The sequence below is a fragment of the Arachis ipaensis genome, chromosome B3 (genome assembly GCF_059453495.1).
Source record: "Arachis ipaensis isolate K30076 ecotype BB chromosome B3, ASM5945349v1, whole genome shotgun sequence".
NCBI lineage: Eukaryota > Viridiplantae > Streptophyta > Magnoliopsida > Fabales > Fabaceae > Arachis > Arachis ipaensis.
In genome coordinates, this window is record NC_142438.1 from 134,495,054 (window position 1) to 134,514,811 (window position 19,758).

A 19,758-nucleotide genomic window follows, 5' to 3' on the forward strand; every position below is an offset into this window, starting at 1 on the left:
AAGAAGGACTTTAGCCGAACACAGCTAATATAGTTTTTGTTTCGTTGATTTTCTGAGAAAACTGAAAAAGTCTCCATTTCCTTGAGTTGAATTTTGAAGAATGTTAGGAATTCCTAGAGCCACATATGTAACACGTAACAGAGACAAGAAGGAGAAAGACAGAGAGAGGAAAATTAAGGAAGTGGTGGAGGTAGAGTTATTAGAGGCAGAGTGTATTAGTATTATTTGATTTGAGTCCATGGATGGGAGTGGTGGGGATGAATCCCCTTATGGAAATGAAATGATCTCATTATTCAGTATTCACCACGAAATTAATTTGTTGTTTCTATGCAATATCGAATTTTTCTCCACCCGAGAATAATCAGGACATTAATCTTACACCTCAAATATTACTAGTATAATTGAGCCTTAAAAACGATGTCTACATGTTCTTATCTAGAGAAGTTGTCCTTTTAGTAGAGAACAACAGTGACCATAACCAATGCTGTAGAAAGATAATGAGATGAGTCCCAAAGAGGGTTGTGTGGTAACAAAGTCTCCTCAGCATTGGTGGATTAGGGAAAAGATTCAATGGCAACCTCAAAGTATTGGGCCAATAGAGTGTGATGAAGAACTTGAAGCAATATATGTTTGCCACGTGGCAGGGTGCGTAATCTTGGTTGTGTGGACGTTAGAGCCCTAACCACCAATCCTGAGGATGTGAATTTGTGTACACTCAACGAGGCGACTGCTATAAGTCCAAGCCTTGCATCATTTCTGCTCCCAGTGGTAGGCTTCCTCTGCATTTTCTCTCCAGTCTTCCCTTTCTTTGCTAATCGCTTGCTACAAGAGTGCTATGGCTTCCTCCGTCTCCACAGTCGGAGTTGTGAACAGAACCCTAGTACGATTCAGTCTCTTACACTCTACTTATTTGATTTTATACAAGTATAGTATTAATTAAGTATTGCATTGCAGCTGAGCTTCAATGGATCAGGAGGAGGAAGCTCGGTTCCAAGCTCAGCGTTCTTGGGAAGCAGCTTGAAGAAGGTTCAGTCGAGAATCCCAAACACGAAGGTGAGCCCTGGATGCTTGAAGATTGTGGCGGCGAAAGAGATAGACGAGGAGAGCCAGACAGATGGGGACAGATGGAGGGGTCTGGCATACGATATATCGGATGATCAGCAAGACATCACGAGGGGTAAGGGTATGGTCGACAGCCTTTTCCAAGCCCCTATGCAAACCGGAACTCACTACGCTGTCATGAGCTCTTATGAGTACCTCAGCCAGGGGCTTCGCCAGTCAGTCTCTCTTATTCATTAACTCCCACCTTCTTTCTTTCTTTCTTAACCTCATTCATTCATTCTCTTATTCTTATTCATTAGGTACGACATTGACAACATGCTTGACGGCTTCTACATTGCCCCTGCTTTTATGGACAAGCTTGTTGTTCACATCACCAAGAACTTCATGACCCTCCCCAACATCAAGGCATGAGTCTCTTACTTACTTATTTTCACACCTCATTCAATCAACTAATATTTGAGCATACAGGTTCCTCTCATTCTTGGTATCTGGGGAGGCAAGGGTCAAGGAAAGTCGTTCCAATGTGAACTTGTTTTTGCCAAGATGGGAATCAAGTGAGTTGATTGCTTACACACACTACTACTAGAATACCCTATCATTCCGTTTAATTAATGAATGTATATATGCAGCCCAATCATGATGAGTGCTGGAGAGTTGGAAAGTGGAAACGCAGGAGAGCCGGCGAAGCTGATCAGGCAGAGATACCGTGAGGCGGCAGATTTGATCAAGAAGGGGAAGATGTGCTGCCTCTTCATCAACGATCTGGACGCAGGAGCTGGTCGTATGGGCGGAACCACCCAATACACAGTCAACAACCAGATGGTCAACGCCACCCTCATGAACATTGCTGACAACCCAACCAACGTGCAGCTCCCCGGTATGTACAACAAGGAGGAGAACCCACGTGTCCCCATCATCGTCACCGGAAACGATTTCTCCACTCTCTACGCTCCTCTTATCCGTGACGGTCGTATGGAGAAGTTCTACTGGGCTCCCACAAGGGAAGACCGTATTGGTGTCTGCACCGGTATCTTCCGTACCGACAATGTTCCCGCCGATGACATTGTCAAGCTTGTTGACACTTTCCCCGGCCAATCCATTGGTAATTAACTAAATCCATATACATACTTGTGTTGTGTTGTTTAATTCTAAGTAACTCTGATGGGAAATGAAATTATGATGTACAGATTTCTTCGGTGCACTTCGGGCGAGAGTGTACGACGACGAAGTTAGGAAGTGGATCTCAGGAGTTGGAGTGGAGGGAGTTGGAAAGAAGCTTGTGAACTCAAAGGAAGGACCACCAACATTTGAGCAACCAAAGATGACACTGGAGAAGCTGTTGGAGTACGGAAACATGCTTGTGCAAGAACAGGAGAACGTGAAGAGAGTCCAGTTGGCTGACAAGTACTTGAATGAGGCTGCTCTTGGTGACGCCAACGCAGATGCCATCAACAGTGGAACTTTTTTCGGCGCCCAGACATAATTCATCATGTTTCTTAGCGTTTTCGTTTCTGTTATTACGTGCACGGACAACAACATGTTAAGTGTACAATAATTTTTCTTCTCTTATCCTCTTTTATATTCTGGATTCCTGTCCTCTATAATTTTGAGTTATATTGTCTACCATGTTACTGAAATCCACTTTTCTGCCCTTCTCTTTAATTTCTCTGCCTATGTTACTCTATTCTACATATCGAATTCATTCGGAACAGATATCTTCTTTCAAATTCACTGTTAAACTTATCGAGTTTCTTCCCTCCAATTTCAAACAAACATCGCTGTGATTATCAAACGCATGTGGAAGTAACGCTGCTTAGTTACATATACTCAGCTTGTTATTTATGCACGAAAAAGAAAAGGGAAATGCTAACACTAATATTTTATTGAAATTGATTTAAATGTTAGATGGATATAACAGAAAATTATTAGTTAGCTAACAACAAATCCGACGTTATTTTTATTTCAATTTTATTTTGGGTCATATAACAGGCAACATAAACATTTGTGAAATTATATATCATAAATAATAATTTAAGATTTAATATAAAATTTATCACTTTAATGTTTGGTCTTAATTCAATTTAAATTAAATTTTATATTATTTTTAATTATTCTATCAAAATAATTATATAACTAATAAAATTTTATTAAATTTTCATCAAGACGATATTATCTCTTTAAAATAAAACCGATCTCATTTTAATACTCCAAATATTCTATCCTAATTGCTTTAATACTTTTTTTCACTATTTTTTCTCATCCAATATTTTCATGATTGAACTTTAAGAAAATCTGTTAGAACTTAGAATATATCGTTTGAAAGAAAATGGTAACCAGAGAACAAGTGTGTGGGTCCAAACCATATATGTCCTCGTAATAAATGAGTGATTCATTTGTTTATATTTTAGACTGGAAACGAGTGATCCATATTGAAAGTCTCTCTTTTTTTTGGTCAGGGGAAAGTCTCTCTTTTGACCTTATACTGCAAGTCAAGACCAAAAAAAAAGAACTTATACTGCAAGTCTTTTAAAATATTAGCCTTTTTTTTTTTTGGTGACTAAAATATTAGCCTTTGATCCATAGATTGACCATTGTGCTTGTAAAATATTTAAAAAATATGTAACTTGAATGGACCTAACCTAAATGCAACGCAAAATGCCGTGTTGATTTTTTTATTTTAGTTTTTCATAGGTCCAACATGCAGTAAATAAACTGGCCTTTTATTACTGACCAAAAACAAAATTAAAATTAGCCTTTTATTGAATAGGTCCAACAAGAAGATTATATTTTTATTCTTGATCAAATCTTAATTTTTTTTTAAATTTAATTTTGCCTATATACAAATAACTCCCCCCTCTTTTATTTATACAAATAAATTTACAAGTAATTATGACATCAAAAGTATTTCTCAAATCAAGTATTCAAATATAAATGACTTTATAGTTTATACAAGAATAAAGCTCTACTTTAAAAAGAAATTTAAACAAAAAAGGGAAAAAAATACTTTTCCTTTTCTTTGCCACAATGTAATGAAAAATGTTGATTTTACCATGAAAGAAACGATTTTATGATGATCAGAACCAAACATTACGCTGAACATGATTCACAAGATACATACTCATATATGAAGGCTTGATCCTGTGATCAATGTTATTTATAAAATATTGGTGGAGTCATTGACCGAAAAAAGTAAAACAAAATAAAATAGTGCGTGATGAAATGCGTGCCTTTTTACCTAAATGCGCATCTAAAAAACATTAATTCTCAAAATGCGCATGGCTGAAAATTTTTCTGTAAATACGCATAGCCATTTTGTGGCCGCTGCCCGTGAAATGGAAATGAACTCCATTTCAACTATGGTGCCCACGAAATGGGCCACCAATGTCATGCCAACCACACACGAAATGGATATTCCATTTCCATGAGGGCAGCAACGAAATGGAAGGTGATAACTTCAATTGTATAAAATTTATAGTGCTTGGTTTGATTGATTAGGTGTTTAATAATTTTATACTTAAACATAAATAATTAAGATTAATGTTATAATATTGAGTTAAGATGATGCAATGATTGGCCAAAAACAAGAGTAACATATATATATATGCAAAAATAGAATAATTTGAGAATAGATATAATTTCAGATGAAAAAATTAGTAAAAATATTTGATATGTGCTGAATGCTATTTAATGAATTAGAAAATTATATTTTTTTAAAGTAGTTTTTATATTATTATATTTATTAAATATTGTATTTTTTTAAATAATAATTTTTTTATGCGAATAAAATTGGATAAGATAGAATTAGATGTAGAATTTAAGGTGCAAGTAAAATTTGAAAAGAAAAATTGTTGCTAGCGATTAATACGTTATTATGAATTACACTAAAAAAAATTAAATATTGATATCAAATTCTATATTGTTAAAAACATATTCATTAATTCATATACCTTTATATTAATATCAAATTTCTAATTCATTAAATAGCATTCAGCACATATCAAATATTTTTACTAATTTTTTCATCTGAAATTATATCTATTCTCAAATTATTCTATTTTTGCATATATATATATATATATATATATATATATATATATATATATATATATATATATATATATATATGTTACTCTTGTTTTTGGTCAATCATTGCATCATCCTAACTCAATATTATAACATTAATCTTAATTATTTATGTTTAAGTATAAAATTATTAAACACCTAATCAATCAAACCAAGCACTATAAATTTTATACAACTGAAGTTATCACCTTCCATTTCGTTGCTGCCCTCATGGAAATGGAATATCCATTTCGTGTGTGGTTGGCATGATATTGGTGGCCCATTTCGTGGGCACCATAGTTGAAATGGAGTTCATTTCCATTTCACGGGCAGCGGCCACAAAATGGCTATGCGTATTTACAGAAAAATTTCCAGCCATGCGCATTTTGGGAATTAATATTTTTTAGATGCGCATTTAGGTAAAAAAGCCTGAAATGCGTTTTAGTATTAAGTAAAACACTTTTGAAAAAATTTAAAAGTCAAAGACTTGTCTAACTCAAATAACTTACTTATTTTTATTGGGAAATTATTGATGAATTGTTAAATTTATCAAGAATATTATGATCTTCTAATATTGATATTAGAATAAAAAAAACAACTAAGACCTGTTTAATTCATTCGCATACCTTTTAATATGTTATAATATTATATTCGGATTCAAATTTTAGCAATATCAAGCAATAAATAAAAACTCTTAAAAATATTAGATATATAAATAAATAATGTATATAAATTTATGATGTAATGTCTAAAATTTGAGTTATCCAATCTATCTAAAAAAAACAAATCCCACAATTAGTTATTGAAAGAAGAAGAGAATTTTGAAGAATTTATGAAGTAACTTTTATTGAATGAGAAAGAATGTGTACAGAAAGAAAAGGAACCATATTTTTAATTCTAACAAAACTGATTCTTTTTCACACCCACACTTATTAACTATTCTTGAGGGATATTAACTTGATGGGCTGCTCCTGGTTTATTGAGCTACAGTTGACTTATACTTTGGGCTGTCAATACTCCCCTCAAGCTCAAGTTGCTCCTTGGAACAACGCTGAACTTGTCTTTGAGCTTTTCATAACTGGTTGCTGACAAAGATTTTGTTAAAATATCAGCAACTTGTTCAATTTCAAGAATATGTACAACTTGTAATGACTTCTTGTTGATCTTTTCTCGAACAATTTGGATATCTAACTGAAAGTGTTTCGTTTTGTCATGTAAGACTGGATTTGCAGTGAGCAAAATAGTACTTAAATTGTCACAAAATATTGACAGAGCAGTAGTCAATGCAATTTTCAACTCAGACAGCAAATTCTTCATCCATGTAATCTCTTCTTCACAGGCTGCCAAGCTTCGAAATTCTGCCTCAGTTGACGACCTACTTATAGTTGTTTATTTCCTGCAAGACCAAGTAATCAAATTAGCTCCGAAGAATACACAATAACCCGAAACAGACCTCTAATCCTCTAGATCTGCTGCCCAGTCAGAATCAGAAAAATCATTCAACCTATAGTCATTGCATTTATGTAAGAGCAAACCATATTCTTGTGTTCCTTGAAGATATCGTAAAATCCTCTTCACAGCCTTCCAGTGAGCAAGTAAAGGGTTGTGCATGAATTGAGAAACCTTCCTCACAGCAAAACTCAGGTCAGGCCTAGTGATGGTAACATATTGCAATGTACCTACTACAGATATGAAGAGCTTCAGATCCTCAAATTGTTCTAAATCTGTAGACAGTAACTGCAAAGAGGAGATCATAAGAGTAGGCATAGCACTTGCTATACTCATTCCTAATTTAGACAGTAAGTCTTTAATGTATTTAGTTTGAGATAAATGAAGCTGTCCAGTTTCAGTTTTATGAACCTCAATACCAAGAAAATAGGATAACTCTCCCAAGTCTTTTAGAGTAAAAATCTTGTTTAACTTTTGTATCATAACATCAAGTTCATTCGAATCATTACCAGTGATGATAATGTCATCAACATAACATAGAATATAAATGACATAATGAGAGCCATGTTTGATGAATAAAGATGTATCAGACTTAGTACTAACAAAGCCAAAACTGTTTAGAGTATTACTAAGTTTTAGAAACTATTCTCTCGGAGCCTGTTTGAGGCCATAAATAGCTTTATTTAATTTACACATTAAACTGTCAGAATTATGAGAGAAACCAGTAGGTTGATGCATATATATAGTTTCATGTAAATCACCATTAAGAAAAGCATTATTAAAATTCAATTGTCTTATAAATCAGTCTTTAGATAAAGCTATACTTAACACAGTTTGAATGGTGTCAGGTCTGATAACAGGACTAAACACATGTTCAAAGTCAAAACCTTCACATTGTTGGAAGCCTTAAGCCACCAATCTGACTTTGTACTTTTGTATGGTACCATCAGGAAGCCTTTTTATAGTAAAAACCCATTTAGATCCAATAATTTTGGCATTTTGAGGTTTTGACACAAGTGTCCAAGTATGATTTTAGATTAAGGCATCATACCCCTCTTGCATAACATTTTTCCAATGAGAAATAGCTAATGCAGCACTAGGTGTTTTAGGAGGTTTTCATGTAAAATGTTTAAATCAACATTACTAATTAAGACTTTAGGTTTAGAATTTTTAATTTTAGACCTAGTGAGTATGGGATGTTGATTTAGAAATTTAGGAGATATAAGAGCATCTGCAGATGTAGAAACGGGTGCAGAATTATATTATTATTATTATTATTATTATTATTATTATTATTATTATTATTATTATTATTATTATTATTGGTAGGATCAATAGATGGAGGGCAAGTTTGTATCCTAGAGATGGGAATAGGATGTTGTGTTTCAATAGTAAAGTGTATGAAATTAAAATTATTAGGAATATTTGGATTATGACTACTAATATCGCTAGGATTACGATTTGTATATTGAATATTCGAAATAGAAGAACTATGAGATGAAGAGCCTAATACAGAACCTATACTAGGAATAAAATGGTTAAAATAAAGAACTAGATTTATCAGAATCTTTAGAGGAGTCATTCTTATCAGTTTTAACAAATAATTTCTTGTAAGGAAAGGAAGTTTCATCAAATTAAACATGTCTTGTGGTATAAAGTTTACCACAAGGTGAAAGACATTTGTAGCCTTTTGAGTTTGGGATATAACCAAGAAAGACACATTTATGAGATCTAAAATCCAACTTTGTTTTATTGTAAGGCCTTAAAAGAGAAAAACAACTACTACCAAAAATTCTTAGAGAAGTATAATCAGGGACAGTGTTAAATAAGGTCTCGTAAGGAGATTTGTTGTCCGAAATTGGAGTTGGGATACGATTAATTAAGTAAGTCGCTGTTAAAACAGCTTCATCCTAGAAAATAAATGGCAAAGAGGTTGTAGATAGCATGGCAAGACTCATTTCAATGAAGTGCCTATGTTTTCACTCAGCTTTGCCATTTTGTTTTGGAGTGTAAGGAGAACTAAACCTTTGAACAATACCTTTTGTTCATACCCTGGCCCAATAATAAAGGTCCAGGATCCAAGCAAAGAGGCCCAACCCAAAGGGTTGGCCCTCACCCAGTACCAGCCTTCATCTCCAGAAGTCGGTACTGGACACGACCTGCTCCAAAGAAGTCGGATACGAGGGTTAGCTGGCAGATAACACTCATTCGAATGAGTAACTGCCCCTAGAAACTCTCTAACCACTTCATAGAGCCATATCTTAACCTCCCTAAGATATGGGAACGGTTATCCACCTAAAAAGGTGGCACTACTTCAGCGGTGGTTATTGGTTCACCACTATAAATACACTGACACCATTCAGGTATCTCTAAGTTCCAATACTCTCTAACCTGCTCACACTCTTGCTAACTTAGGCATCAGAGTGTCTTTGCAGGTACCACCCCCCATTCTCTCGCACGTACAAGTCGGACGGAAGAACGCCGAATAACGGATCCCCTCGAAAGCCACCTCCTTCATCCGTTTGGGCCAACCAACGCCATCCAGCCCATTAATCTCCGGTTACCCACCGTAACATTGGCGCCGTTGCCGGGGACCCGAGAGATCAACCAGTGATGGCGGATAGATCCCCTGAAGAGGGTCATGTGGAGACAGATTCTGAACAAGAGAATCTGAACACTGGAAACAATGAGGCAGACCAGACCCTTCACCAGGAAGCCAATGATCAACACAGGGAAGGCACCTCCGGAATCAAAAACCCGAAGGTGAATTCCTCGGAGGGGCGCGAATCAGAAAAAGAAGGACCATCCCACGCAATTGAGCTCATGGGATTAGTCCACAGTCGCCTCGAGCAGCTAGAACAGGAACGGGAACGACAAAAGGAAACCGAAAAGAACCTAAAAGAGGAGATGGAGCGACGAAAAGAGTTAGAAAGAAAACTCTTAAAGTTAGAATCCTCCCTCAAAGGTCAGAACTCCCACGACGGTAGAGAAGATTCGCCCTTAGGGGAGAAAGATCCTTTTAGCGAGGACATAATGAGGGCAAAAGTTCCGAGAAACTTTAGAAGCCCCGATATGGACCTCTACGACGGAACCACTGATCCAAAGCATCATCTGAGCAACTTTAAAAGTCGGATGTATCTGGCTGACGCTTCTGACGCTACGCGATGCAAAGCTTTTCCGACAACCTTGTCAAAAGCAGCGATGAAGTGGTTCGACAGCCTCCCTCCGAGGTCGATTACCAGTTTTGAAGACCTCTCAAGAAAGTTCTTGATGAGGTTCTCCATCCAGAAAGACAAAGTAAAACATGCACCAAGTCTCCTGGGAATAAAACAGGAGGTCGGGGAGTCCTTACGGGCCTATATGGAAAGGTTCAACAAAGCATGTTTGCAGATTCAAGACTTGCCTACCGAGGCAGTCATCATGGGGCTAGTCAATGGTCTTAGAGAAGGTTCCTTCTCACAGTCCATATCAAAAAGACACCCCGCCTCTTTAAGTGATGTACAGGAAAGAGCTGAAAAGTACATCAATATGGAAGAAAATGCTAGGCTAAGAGACCCGAGTTGGCGACCTGGTCACCCTCCCTCAACGAAAGAGAGGGAGAGGGAAGCTAAGAAGAAGGAAGAACTCGGCCTCGATAGGCCAAGAAAATATCACTCTTATACTCCACTGAAAGTTCCTGTAGTGGATGTATACAGAGAAATTTGCAATACCGAAAGGCTGCCTCCTCCCAGGCCCATTAAAAATAAAAGAGGGGGGAGCCGCGGTGATTACTGTGAGTACCATAAGATATATGGACACTCCACAAACGACTGTTACGACCTTAAAAATGTGATAGAAAAGCTGTCCAGAGAAGGTCGGCTTGACAGATATCTCATAGAAAGGTCGGACAGTCATGGAAAAAGAAAGCGAGATGATGTGGAGAGAAGAGATCCACCACCACAAACTCCGGAGAGACATATCCATATGATCTCAGGAGGGTTTGCGGGAGGGGGACTCACAAAATCTTCTCGCAAAAGACATCTCAAGAGAGTTTACCAGGTCGGAGAGGGGTCATCCGACCTTCCAACCATTTCATTCACAAAGGAAGATGGGCGAGGAATAATCCCTGGGCACGACGACCCAGTGGTAATTACCATGATCCTGGCAAATGCCCATCTCCACAGAACACTAGTAGACCAAGGAAGCTCAGCGGACATCCTCTTTAAGCCCGCTTTCGACAAACTAGGGTTAGACGAGAAAGAGTTAAGAGCCTACCTCGACACCTTGTACGGATTAGGCGACACGCCAATAAAGCCACTAGGATTTTTGCCCCTCCATACCACCTTTGGAAAGGGGGAAAAATCAAAAACTCTGAGTATAGACTTCATAGTCATCGATGTGGGGTCGGCTTATAATGCTTTAATCGGCAGAGCTACACTTAATCGACTCAGAGCGGTGGTGTCGACACCTCACCTCTGCATGAAATTCCCGACCTCAGCGGGGATAGCAACGGTGAGGGGAGATCAGAAGTTGGCAAGAAAATGCTACAATGAAAGCCTAAACCTAAGAGGAAAAGGCAAAGAAGTTCACACAATAGAGTTCGGTGGAGCAAGGATTAAAGAAGAACTGCGACCACGACCCGGAGGAAAAACCGAGGAGATTCAGGTCGGAGAAGAGGAAGGAAAAAACACTCACATAGGAACCAACCTGGGGGAAACCCTAAGACAAGAGTTGACTAAGCTCCTAAGAGATAATTCCGATCTCTTCGTCTGGAAGGCCTCCGACATTCCTGGGATAGATCCCGAGCTCATGTCCCACAAGCTCTCGGTCTACTCGGGATCCTGACCTGTACAACAAAGAAGACGCAAACTCGGCCCAGAGCGAGCTCTAATAGTAGAGGAGCAAGTACAAGCGCTCCTAGAAGCCGGTTTCATCAGAGAAGTCAAATATCCAACATGGCTAGCCAATGTGGTGCTAGTCAAAAAACAAAATGGTAAATGGAGAATATGCGTCGACTATACCGACTTAAATAAGGCATGTCCCAAGGACCCTTATCCACTACCAAGCATTGACACCCTAGTAGACTCTAGCTCGGGGTATCAATACTTGTCGTTCATGGACGCCTACTCGGGGTATAACCAAATCCCGATGTATGAACCAGACCAGGAAAAGACATCATTCATCACGCCCAGAGCCAACTTTTGCTACGTGGTCATGCCATTTGGATTAAAAAATGCAGGGGCCACATATCAAAGGCTGATGAATAAGGTGTTTGCCCCTCACCTAGGGAGCTTAATGGAAGTGTACGTCGACGACATGTTGGTAAAGACCAAGAAAGAAGCCGACCTCTTGTCTGACCTTTCACGAGTCTTTGACACCATAAGGTTGCACGGGATGAGACTAAATCCTGCAAAGTGCGCCTTCGCGGTGGAGGCAGAAAAATTTCTAGGATTCATGCTAACACAAAGAGGGATCGAAGCCAATCCCGACAAGTGTAGAGCTATCCTGGAAATGAAAAGCCCGACTTGTTTGAGAGAGGTCCAACAACTAAATGGCCGGCTAGCAGCTCTCTCCATATTTTTGGCAGGATCAGCACTAAGATCCCTTCCGCTGTTCTCCCTATTGAGAAAGGGACACCAGTTTGAATGGACTCCCGAGTGCGAGGAAGCGTTCTAGGAGTTCAAAAAGTTTCTGAGCCAACCTCCTATTTTGACCCGACCTGTAGCCGGAAAAGACCTCGTCCTATACCTATCCGTGGCAGACAAGGCTGTCTCAGCAACCTTGATAAGAGAAGACGAGGACGGTCAACACCCCATCTATTTCATCAGTAAAGTTCTACAGGGCCCTGAACTAAGGTATCACAAATTAGAGAAATTTGCCTATTCCTTAGTGGTAGCCTCTCGAAGGCTACGGCCTTACTTTCAAGCTCACACAATAAGAGTCCGCACGAACCAACCCATGAAGCAAATCCTCCAAAAGACGGATGTCGCAGGAAGAATGGTTCAATGGGCAATAGAGCTCTCCGAGTTCGACAAGAAGTACGAAACTCGGACGGCGATTAAAGCCCAGTGCCTCGCCGACTTCATCGCAGAATATGCAGGAGATCAAGGGGATAAACCAACTACATGGGAACTCTATGTAGATGGATCCTCCAACAAAACAGGAAGCGGTGCAGGCATAATATTGGTAGATGAAAGGGGAACCCAGATAGAGGTTTCCCTCAAGTTTGAATTCCCAGCTTCAAATAATCAGGCAGAGTATGAAGCCTTGATCGCAGGATTGAAGCTGGCAGAAGAAGTCGGTGCTACAAAGGTGATGATATGCAGCGACTCCCAAGTGGTGACCTCCCAAATAAGTGGGGAATATCAGGCAAAGGACCCAAATATGAAGAGGTACTTGGAAAAAGCTTTGGAGCTCCTGGGGCGCTTTGCAGAAACCGAGGTGAAACACATAACTCGGGATCTAAACAGCAGAGCAGACGCCCTATCCAAGTTAGCAAGTACCAAGCCAGGAGGAAATAACAGAAGCCTAATTCAAGAGACTCTCCAGGAACCTTCAGTGGTAAAAATGGAAGACAAACAAGAAGTCTTTGAAGTGGTCGGATTAAACCTCGGATGGATGAACCCCTTAGTCGAATACCTGAAATTCGACATCCTCCCTAAGGAGGAAAAGGAGGCCCAGAAAATCCGAAGGGAAGCACAACACTATACCTTGGTGAAAAATGTTCTCTATAGAAGGGGGATATCAACACCATTGTTAAAGTGTGTACCGACCTCAAGAGCCACCGAGGTATTGGAGGAGGTACATAGTGGAATCTGCGGGAATTATCTCGGAGCAAGATCATTAGCCAGAAAGGTGATCCGAGCTGGATTCTACTGGCCAACCTTGCAAAAAGATGCCACAGACTTTGTGAAAAAATGCCAACCGTGTCAAATGCATGCAAATTTCCACGTAGCCCCCCCAGAGGAGCTCATTAGTATCACCTCCCCATGGTCCTTTGCAAAATGGGGAATGGATTTGTTAGGTCCTTTTCCCCAGGCGCCAGGACAAGTCAAATACCTAATAGTGGGAATAGATTATTTCACAAAGTGGATAGAAGCAGAACCACTGGCCACCATCACTGCACAAAGAAGCCGGAGGTTCCTCTACAAAAATATAATCACAAGGTATGGGATACCTTATTCCATTACCACAGATAACGGAACCCAGTTCACCGACTCCACTTTTAGAAGCCTAGTAGCCAGTATGAACATCAAACACCAGTTCACCTCAGTGGAACACCCACAAGCCAATGGGCAAGCCGAAGCAGCCAACAAAGTCATACTGGCAGGGCTGAAGAAAAGATTACAAGATGCGAAAGGAGCTTGGGCTGAAGAGCTCCCACAAGTACTATGGGCTTACAGAACAACCCCCCAATCCGCCATTGGAGAAACACCCTTCCGACTAGTTTATGGTGTAGAAGCCATGATCCCAATAGAGGTCAATGAGCAAAGCCCAAGAGTGATTTTCCACGACGAGATCGGGAACGTACAGGGGTACAAAGAGGAGCTCGACTTACTCCCTGAAATCCGAGAAGAAGCCCAGATAAGAGAAGCAGCGTTGAAGCAAAGGATGGCCGCGAGATACAACAAAAAAGTCATCCGAAGGAATTTCACCCCAGATGACTTGATCCTAATCAGAAACGATATTGGAATCAACAAATCGGGGGAGGGAAAGCTCGCTGCCAAGTGGAAAGGACCATACAAGATCAACGAGGTCTTAGGAAAAGGCTATTATAGGGTAACCGACTTCGACGGCATCGAGTTACCAAGATCATGGCATGCTTGTAATATGAAAAGGTACTACAGCTAAAAGCGAACCCTATTCCCTGATGTACTCTTTTCCCAATTTCATGATTTTTCCCAAAATCAAAGGGTTTTTTCTGAAAAGGGTTTTTAACGAGGCATCATAGTAGGGGCTAAGGGAAAATAAATTATCAAAAGCCCTTAGTAAGCAAGAAGGTACCTCCTCAATTAATAAAGATCTCTTTCATTTTAAATATCTCTTTTAAATTCCCTTTTTATTCTCTTTCTACAAAACGCGCCGATTTAAGCTCGACAAAACGTGAAAATCCCATGAACCGACCTAGATGGTCGTCAGGATAAAACGACGAGGTACAAGTCGGCGTAAAGAGGCTATAGAAGTCGATCATGATAAACTCGGGAGCAGTCCGACTCATAAGTCGGAAAGCGAAGCCGAGTAAAATTAAAATGAATCGCAAAAGTAGCCTAAGTCACGAAAAACTCAATGAAACAAAATTGAGTACTAGGAATAACAAAAAGAGATAGGAAAAACTAAGAAAAAGTTATAAGGCTGCCTTGAAGATTAAAAAAGATTTAGAAAAGCAGGCAAGCCCCAAAGAAAAGGTTTTTTCCAGAAAAGATCAAAGAGTCAAAAGAACCACGAATAGAAAAGCATGCGCGCATAAGGTAACTCAAAACCCTTATCCAAAAAAGGGCATTTATTTAAACGCCAAATTAAACCCTTATTAAAAAGGGTATCGAAAATTTGTTTTGTTTACGGCCCTAAAAGGCCAAAAAATTGTTGCAAACATCAACAAATAAATATAAAAGAGTTTAAAAAGAGGGGCCCACAGGCCGGGCCCCAATAGCCAAAATCACTTCTTAGCAAGAGGAGTAGAAGGATCACCACCAGCAGAATCGGAAGGAACGCCAGGAGCAAGGGCTGGAGAGGAAGTCGGAGGAGCAGTAGAAGAACCCGGAGCGTCCTTAGAGCGAGGAGGGGACTCTATGATCCTCTGCCCCCGAGTCTTCAAATCGGACTCGGACTCCACAACGGGGACAGGAGGATCCACGATGGCACCATCAATAACAATCTTATCAGGGTCCAAGGGAGAAAGGTCCAAGTCAGGAGCAATGACTCCGACCTGTTCCTTAAAAACCCGCCAAGCCTCATCAGCACCATCTGCAATAGAGTCCTCTAACTCAGTATAGGCCTTCCGGGCATTTAGCAAGTCATTCTTTACAGACACAAGATCATCAAATAAACTGTTGTAGCTGGCTTGCGCTGCCTTCCTCAAATCCACCTCCATGTTGCATTGGGCTTGCAACTTCCTCCCACTCTCTCGGAGATTATCTCTCTCCTCCCTCAGCTTGGCGACTTCCTCCTTCAACTTCCCCTCATGCTCCTGATATATGAGAAGCCTTCCTTCCATCTCTTCGACCCTCGAGGTCATCCCTAAAGAGCTGAGAGGGGCCTTCTCAAAAATATCCAAGAGTTTGCCACAAACCCCCGCCGCCTTCAGGCTCTCCTCAACCAGAGTGGTAAGGTGGCGCCGAACAGAAACATCATCCATGTTTATGCGAACGTTGGGATAGATGTTCTTTCGGACGAATGTAAGAGCATCCGCCTTCGCCTCACCAGAAGAGCCAGACTCTAAGGTCTTGCGCTTCTTATTATCTGGTTCAGAAGAAGGTCGAGCAGGGGGGGTGGCTGAGAGAAAGTTGAAGAAGAAATTACAATGGGCTGAGAGGGAGTCCCAACATTCCGAGGAGGAGGAGGAGGAGGAGGAGAGATAACTGCCCTGGCGCCACCAGTCCTGGCGCGAGACCTTGCTTTAGCCTCCTGGACCCTTTGGTAAGATTCTTGAGCGTTTGCCTTTACCATCTCTGAAAAAAGCAACAAATGATAGATTAGACAAGTCGGATGAGACAAGTCAGAAATCCAGCAAACAAATAAAAGCTACCTAGCTGTGCCTGGACAAAGGTCGGAGACCCCTGGAGAAACTTTTTTGTGTCCAAGTATGGGGCCCTCCCCCACACTTCTCGGAGGAACCCCACAATGGCTGCTTCTACCTCATTTAGGTCATCCAGACCATATTTCTCGCAGGGGGAGGCCTCCAGCCAATATAAAGGAAATCGGGGAAAGGAATTATCATCCAGGAAAAAGGGGTGGTGACCCTCTACAGCTTGCACTTTGAAAAAGTAGTTCTTGAAGTCGTGAAAGGATTCGTCAAAAAGGGTAAAGATTCTCCGACCTTGTATGGCTCGGAACGACACCCACTGTTGTTTATTGTTTAGCCCATTGAAGGGTTTTGTCATATGAAAAAGATGGAAAAAAATCTTTAAAGAAGTCGGAAACTCTAAAGCCTGGCTGATGAATTGATAAATTTTCAAAAAACCCCAAGAGTTGGGGTGAAGTTGGGTGGGAGCGACTCGACAGTGACGCAAAACAGATATCTCAAAATTTGAAAAAGGAAGAAAAACACTCAAACGGGTGATCATGCACTCATACATAAAGAAAAAATGAGGGGCCGCCTCATTGACTCTTCCAAAACAAACCCAGTCTTCAGGACCCGGGACTACCAATTCATATTTTGGTTCGTCATCCTCAGAAGTACAAATTCTGTGATGAGTGCGAAGGTTGGTAATGAACTCAGAATCGACTGAGGGCTCCTCCCCTAAGACCGTGACATCAACCCAGTGAGAGAGAGCATCTACAGAAGCCATTTCTTTTTATAAAAAAGGGGGCAACAAAACCTACAAGGGGAAAAGAAAAATCACCAACACGGTCTCTAAAGGGAGGAGGATGCGAAACTAAAGTCTGCAAATCAAATTTATCTACAAGAGCGTACTAAATAACTAACCTTTATCCGGAAATAAGGGTTGGAAGCAAAAGCCTTCGAAAACGCAAGAATGCAGCACGAACGAATGCAAGGAAAATTTGAAAGATCGCAGAAACGAAACAACGAAAGAGAGGGAAAGTATTTATAAGAACGTTAGGGGCATAATGGTAAAATCGGGGCAATCATTAATGAAGATGCACCGTTACCAAGGCCATTAAATCCCTACGCACATCCCTAACGGACACGACGCTTGATTAGATGTAACTGTCAGAACCAAAAGGTCACGAAAAATCACGTCGGTTCTTAAACCACCACGTCGGTCCTCTTGCAAATCGGCTACGACCCCGAGTTGAATACTCGAACCCAAATCCTAAAAAGAAATTGGGCTCGAGTAGGGGCACTGTTCATACCCTGGCCCAATAATAAAGGTCCATGATCCAAGCAAAGAGGCCCAACCCAAAGGGTTGGCCCTCACCCAGTACCAGCCTTCATCCCCAGAAGTCGGTACTGGACACGACCTGCTCCAAAGAAGTCGGATACGAGGGTTAGCTGGCAGATAACACTCATTCGAATGAGTAACTGCCCCTAGAAACTCTCTAACCACTTCATAGAGCCATATCTTAACCTCCCTAAGATATGGGAACGGTTATCTACCTAAAAAGGTGGCACTACTTCAGCGGTGGTTATTGGTTCACCACTATAAATACACTGACACCATTCAGGTATCTCTAAGTTCCAATACTCTCTAACCTGCTCACACTCTTGCTAACTTAGGCATCGGAGTGTCTTTGCAGGTACCACCCCCCATTCTCTCGCACGTACAAGTCGGACGGAGGAACGCCGAATAACGGATCCCCTCGAAAGCCACCTCCTTCATCCGTTTGGGCCAACCAACGCCATCCAGCCCATTAACCTCCTTCATCCTATGTTTTCACTCAGCTTTGCCATTTTGTTTTGGAGTGTAAGGACAACTAAACCTTTGAACAATACCTTTATTGGCCAAGAATTGATTGAACTGATGAGAAGTGTATTCCAACCAAGAAATTTTTATCCTTTGTGAGGTTGAAACTCAAATTTTGACTTTTGATGATATGCTTGATAAATTCCGAAAATCCACAACCTCTATGATTCAAGCTAATATCTCTCAGAGTTCATTTCCTTCCAATTCCAATTCAGGTCGTAGTTTTGGAGGAAGCAGAGGTAGAGGTGGTAGGTTTTCACGAGGAGGCAGATCCTTTTTCAATCAGAATAGGCCACAATGCCAGGTATGTGGTAGATTTGGCCACATTGCTTGGTATTGTTTCAACAGATTCAATCAACATATACCTCCTGCATCACAAAATTTTCAGACTCCCTCTTCCACCTCTTTTACTAATTCACCAAACTCTTCTAATCTGTCACAAGCCAATACCACTACAACTACACCACCACTATCCCCTCCATCTTTTCATCATCCTACTGCCTACATAGCTGCTCTAGGATCTATTGCTGACTTCTCCTGGTACTCAGATATTGGTGCTTCCCACCACATTATTACTCCTAATTCATCTTCGTTTATCACATTTTCAGATTATTCAAACCTTGATCAAGTTTAGATTGGGAATGGCTCAAATTTGCCTATATCTAAAATTGGTACTTCTTTATTATATGCTTATGATTCTAATAGATATTTCAGATTACAACAATTAATTTATTCTCTAAAAATCACCAAAAATTTTATCAATGTCTCTAAATTTACTAAAAATAATGATGTTTATTTTTTATTTTATGCTCATGTGTATTTTGTTAAATGTCAGCAAACTGACAAAGTGCTTCTTTCAAGATTCTCTTCTTCTTTCAGTTATATAGAAGAGGTTGTTCGGTGCACGTCAATATGCGTGCTGACCAACATTAGGTCACCATTCTATCAACGCCTAATACAAATACAAACTATATATATAGCTTGAAAATTTCATACAAAAATGGCGGTTTATTCTCAGCTATAGTAACACTTCTAAAAAGCATAGCAGCCAAGTCAAAGAGCATAATTATACACAGCACAATTCACCAACAAATGTTTACTCGGGTTCCCTTTTTAGAAACTGAGGTTGACCATGGCACAAGATCAGAAGATGTAACTAAGTTGAACTAAGAGTAGTGTGAAATGCTTTAATTTGTTAACTGTTGGGAAGGAATAATATTGAGAGGGACAGTTCAGACTTCCTCACAGCATCTGGCATGAGGTTTGGGATAGGAATGTTAGTGCTATTTTATTATATGGTGTGCTATCTGGAACCGACTTGTGAAATCGGAAATCCAGAATTACATCAACACACGTTTCAATCGCACATTAGACCATCCCTTAACCAATTTTGCTACCAAGATAGCACATAGGTTTGAGAATTGGATTCTTGGCTGGATTAATCGGATTAACTGGTTTTATTTAGACAAAAGAATTGGTTGGAAAAAGTTGATTATTTTTTTTGGTAAATTCAATTAAAAATGCTCTTTATAGAAAAATATATACCACATATATAAAAGTATATTATTTATTACATTTGATTTAATTTCGATTAACTCTTTTTATTGTTATTGTTATTATT

The 19,758-nt window shown here is 39.9% G+C and overlaps 1 protein-coding gene across 1 annotated transcript; it reads left to right on the forward strand.

Annotated features, from left to right (window-relative positions):
* The first annotated feature begins 607 nt into the window (after positions 1–607).
* Positions 608–2,724, forward strand: LOC107631286 (ribulose bisphosphate carboxylase/oxygenase activase, chloroplastic). Its single transcript, XM_016334685.3, has 6 exons — positions 608–880; positions 955–1,277; positions 1,362–1,467; positions 1,531–1,616; positions 1,692–2,164; positions 2,250–2,724. The coding sequence occupies exons 1-6, from the start codon at positions 836–838 to the stop codon at positions 2,543–2,545; spliced, it is 1,329 nt and encodes a 442-aa protein (XP_016190171.1). The 5' UTR covers positions 608–835; the 3' UTR covers positions 2,546–2,724.
* Positions 2,725–19,758: the final 17,034 nt, after the last annotated feature.

What these genes read in the sequence shown, in the direction of transcription:
- LOC107631286 (XM_016334685.3), top strand. Translation starts at nt 836, where the DNA reads ATGGCTTCCTCCGTCTCCACAGTCGGAGTTGTGAACAGAACCCTA. An exon ending in TGACCCTCCCCAACATCAAG is followed by an intron (nt 1,468 to 1,530) that starts GCATGAGTCTCT and finishes TTGAGCATACAG; the next exon opens with GTTCCTCTCATTCTTGGTAT. An exon ending in TTTGCCAAGATGGGAATCAA is followed by an intron (nt 1,617 to 1,691) that starts GTGAGTTGATTG and finishes GTATATATGCAG; the next exon opens with CCCAATCATGATGAGTGCTG.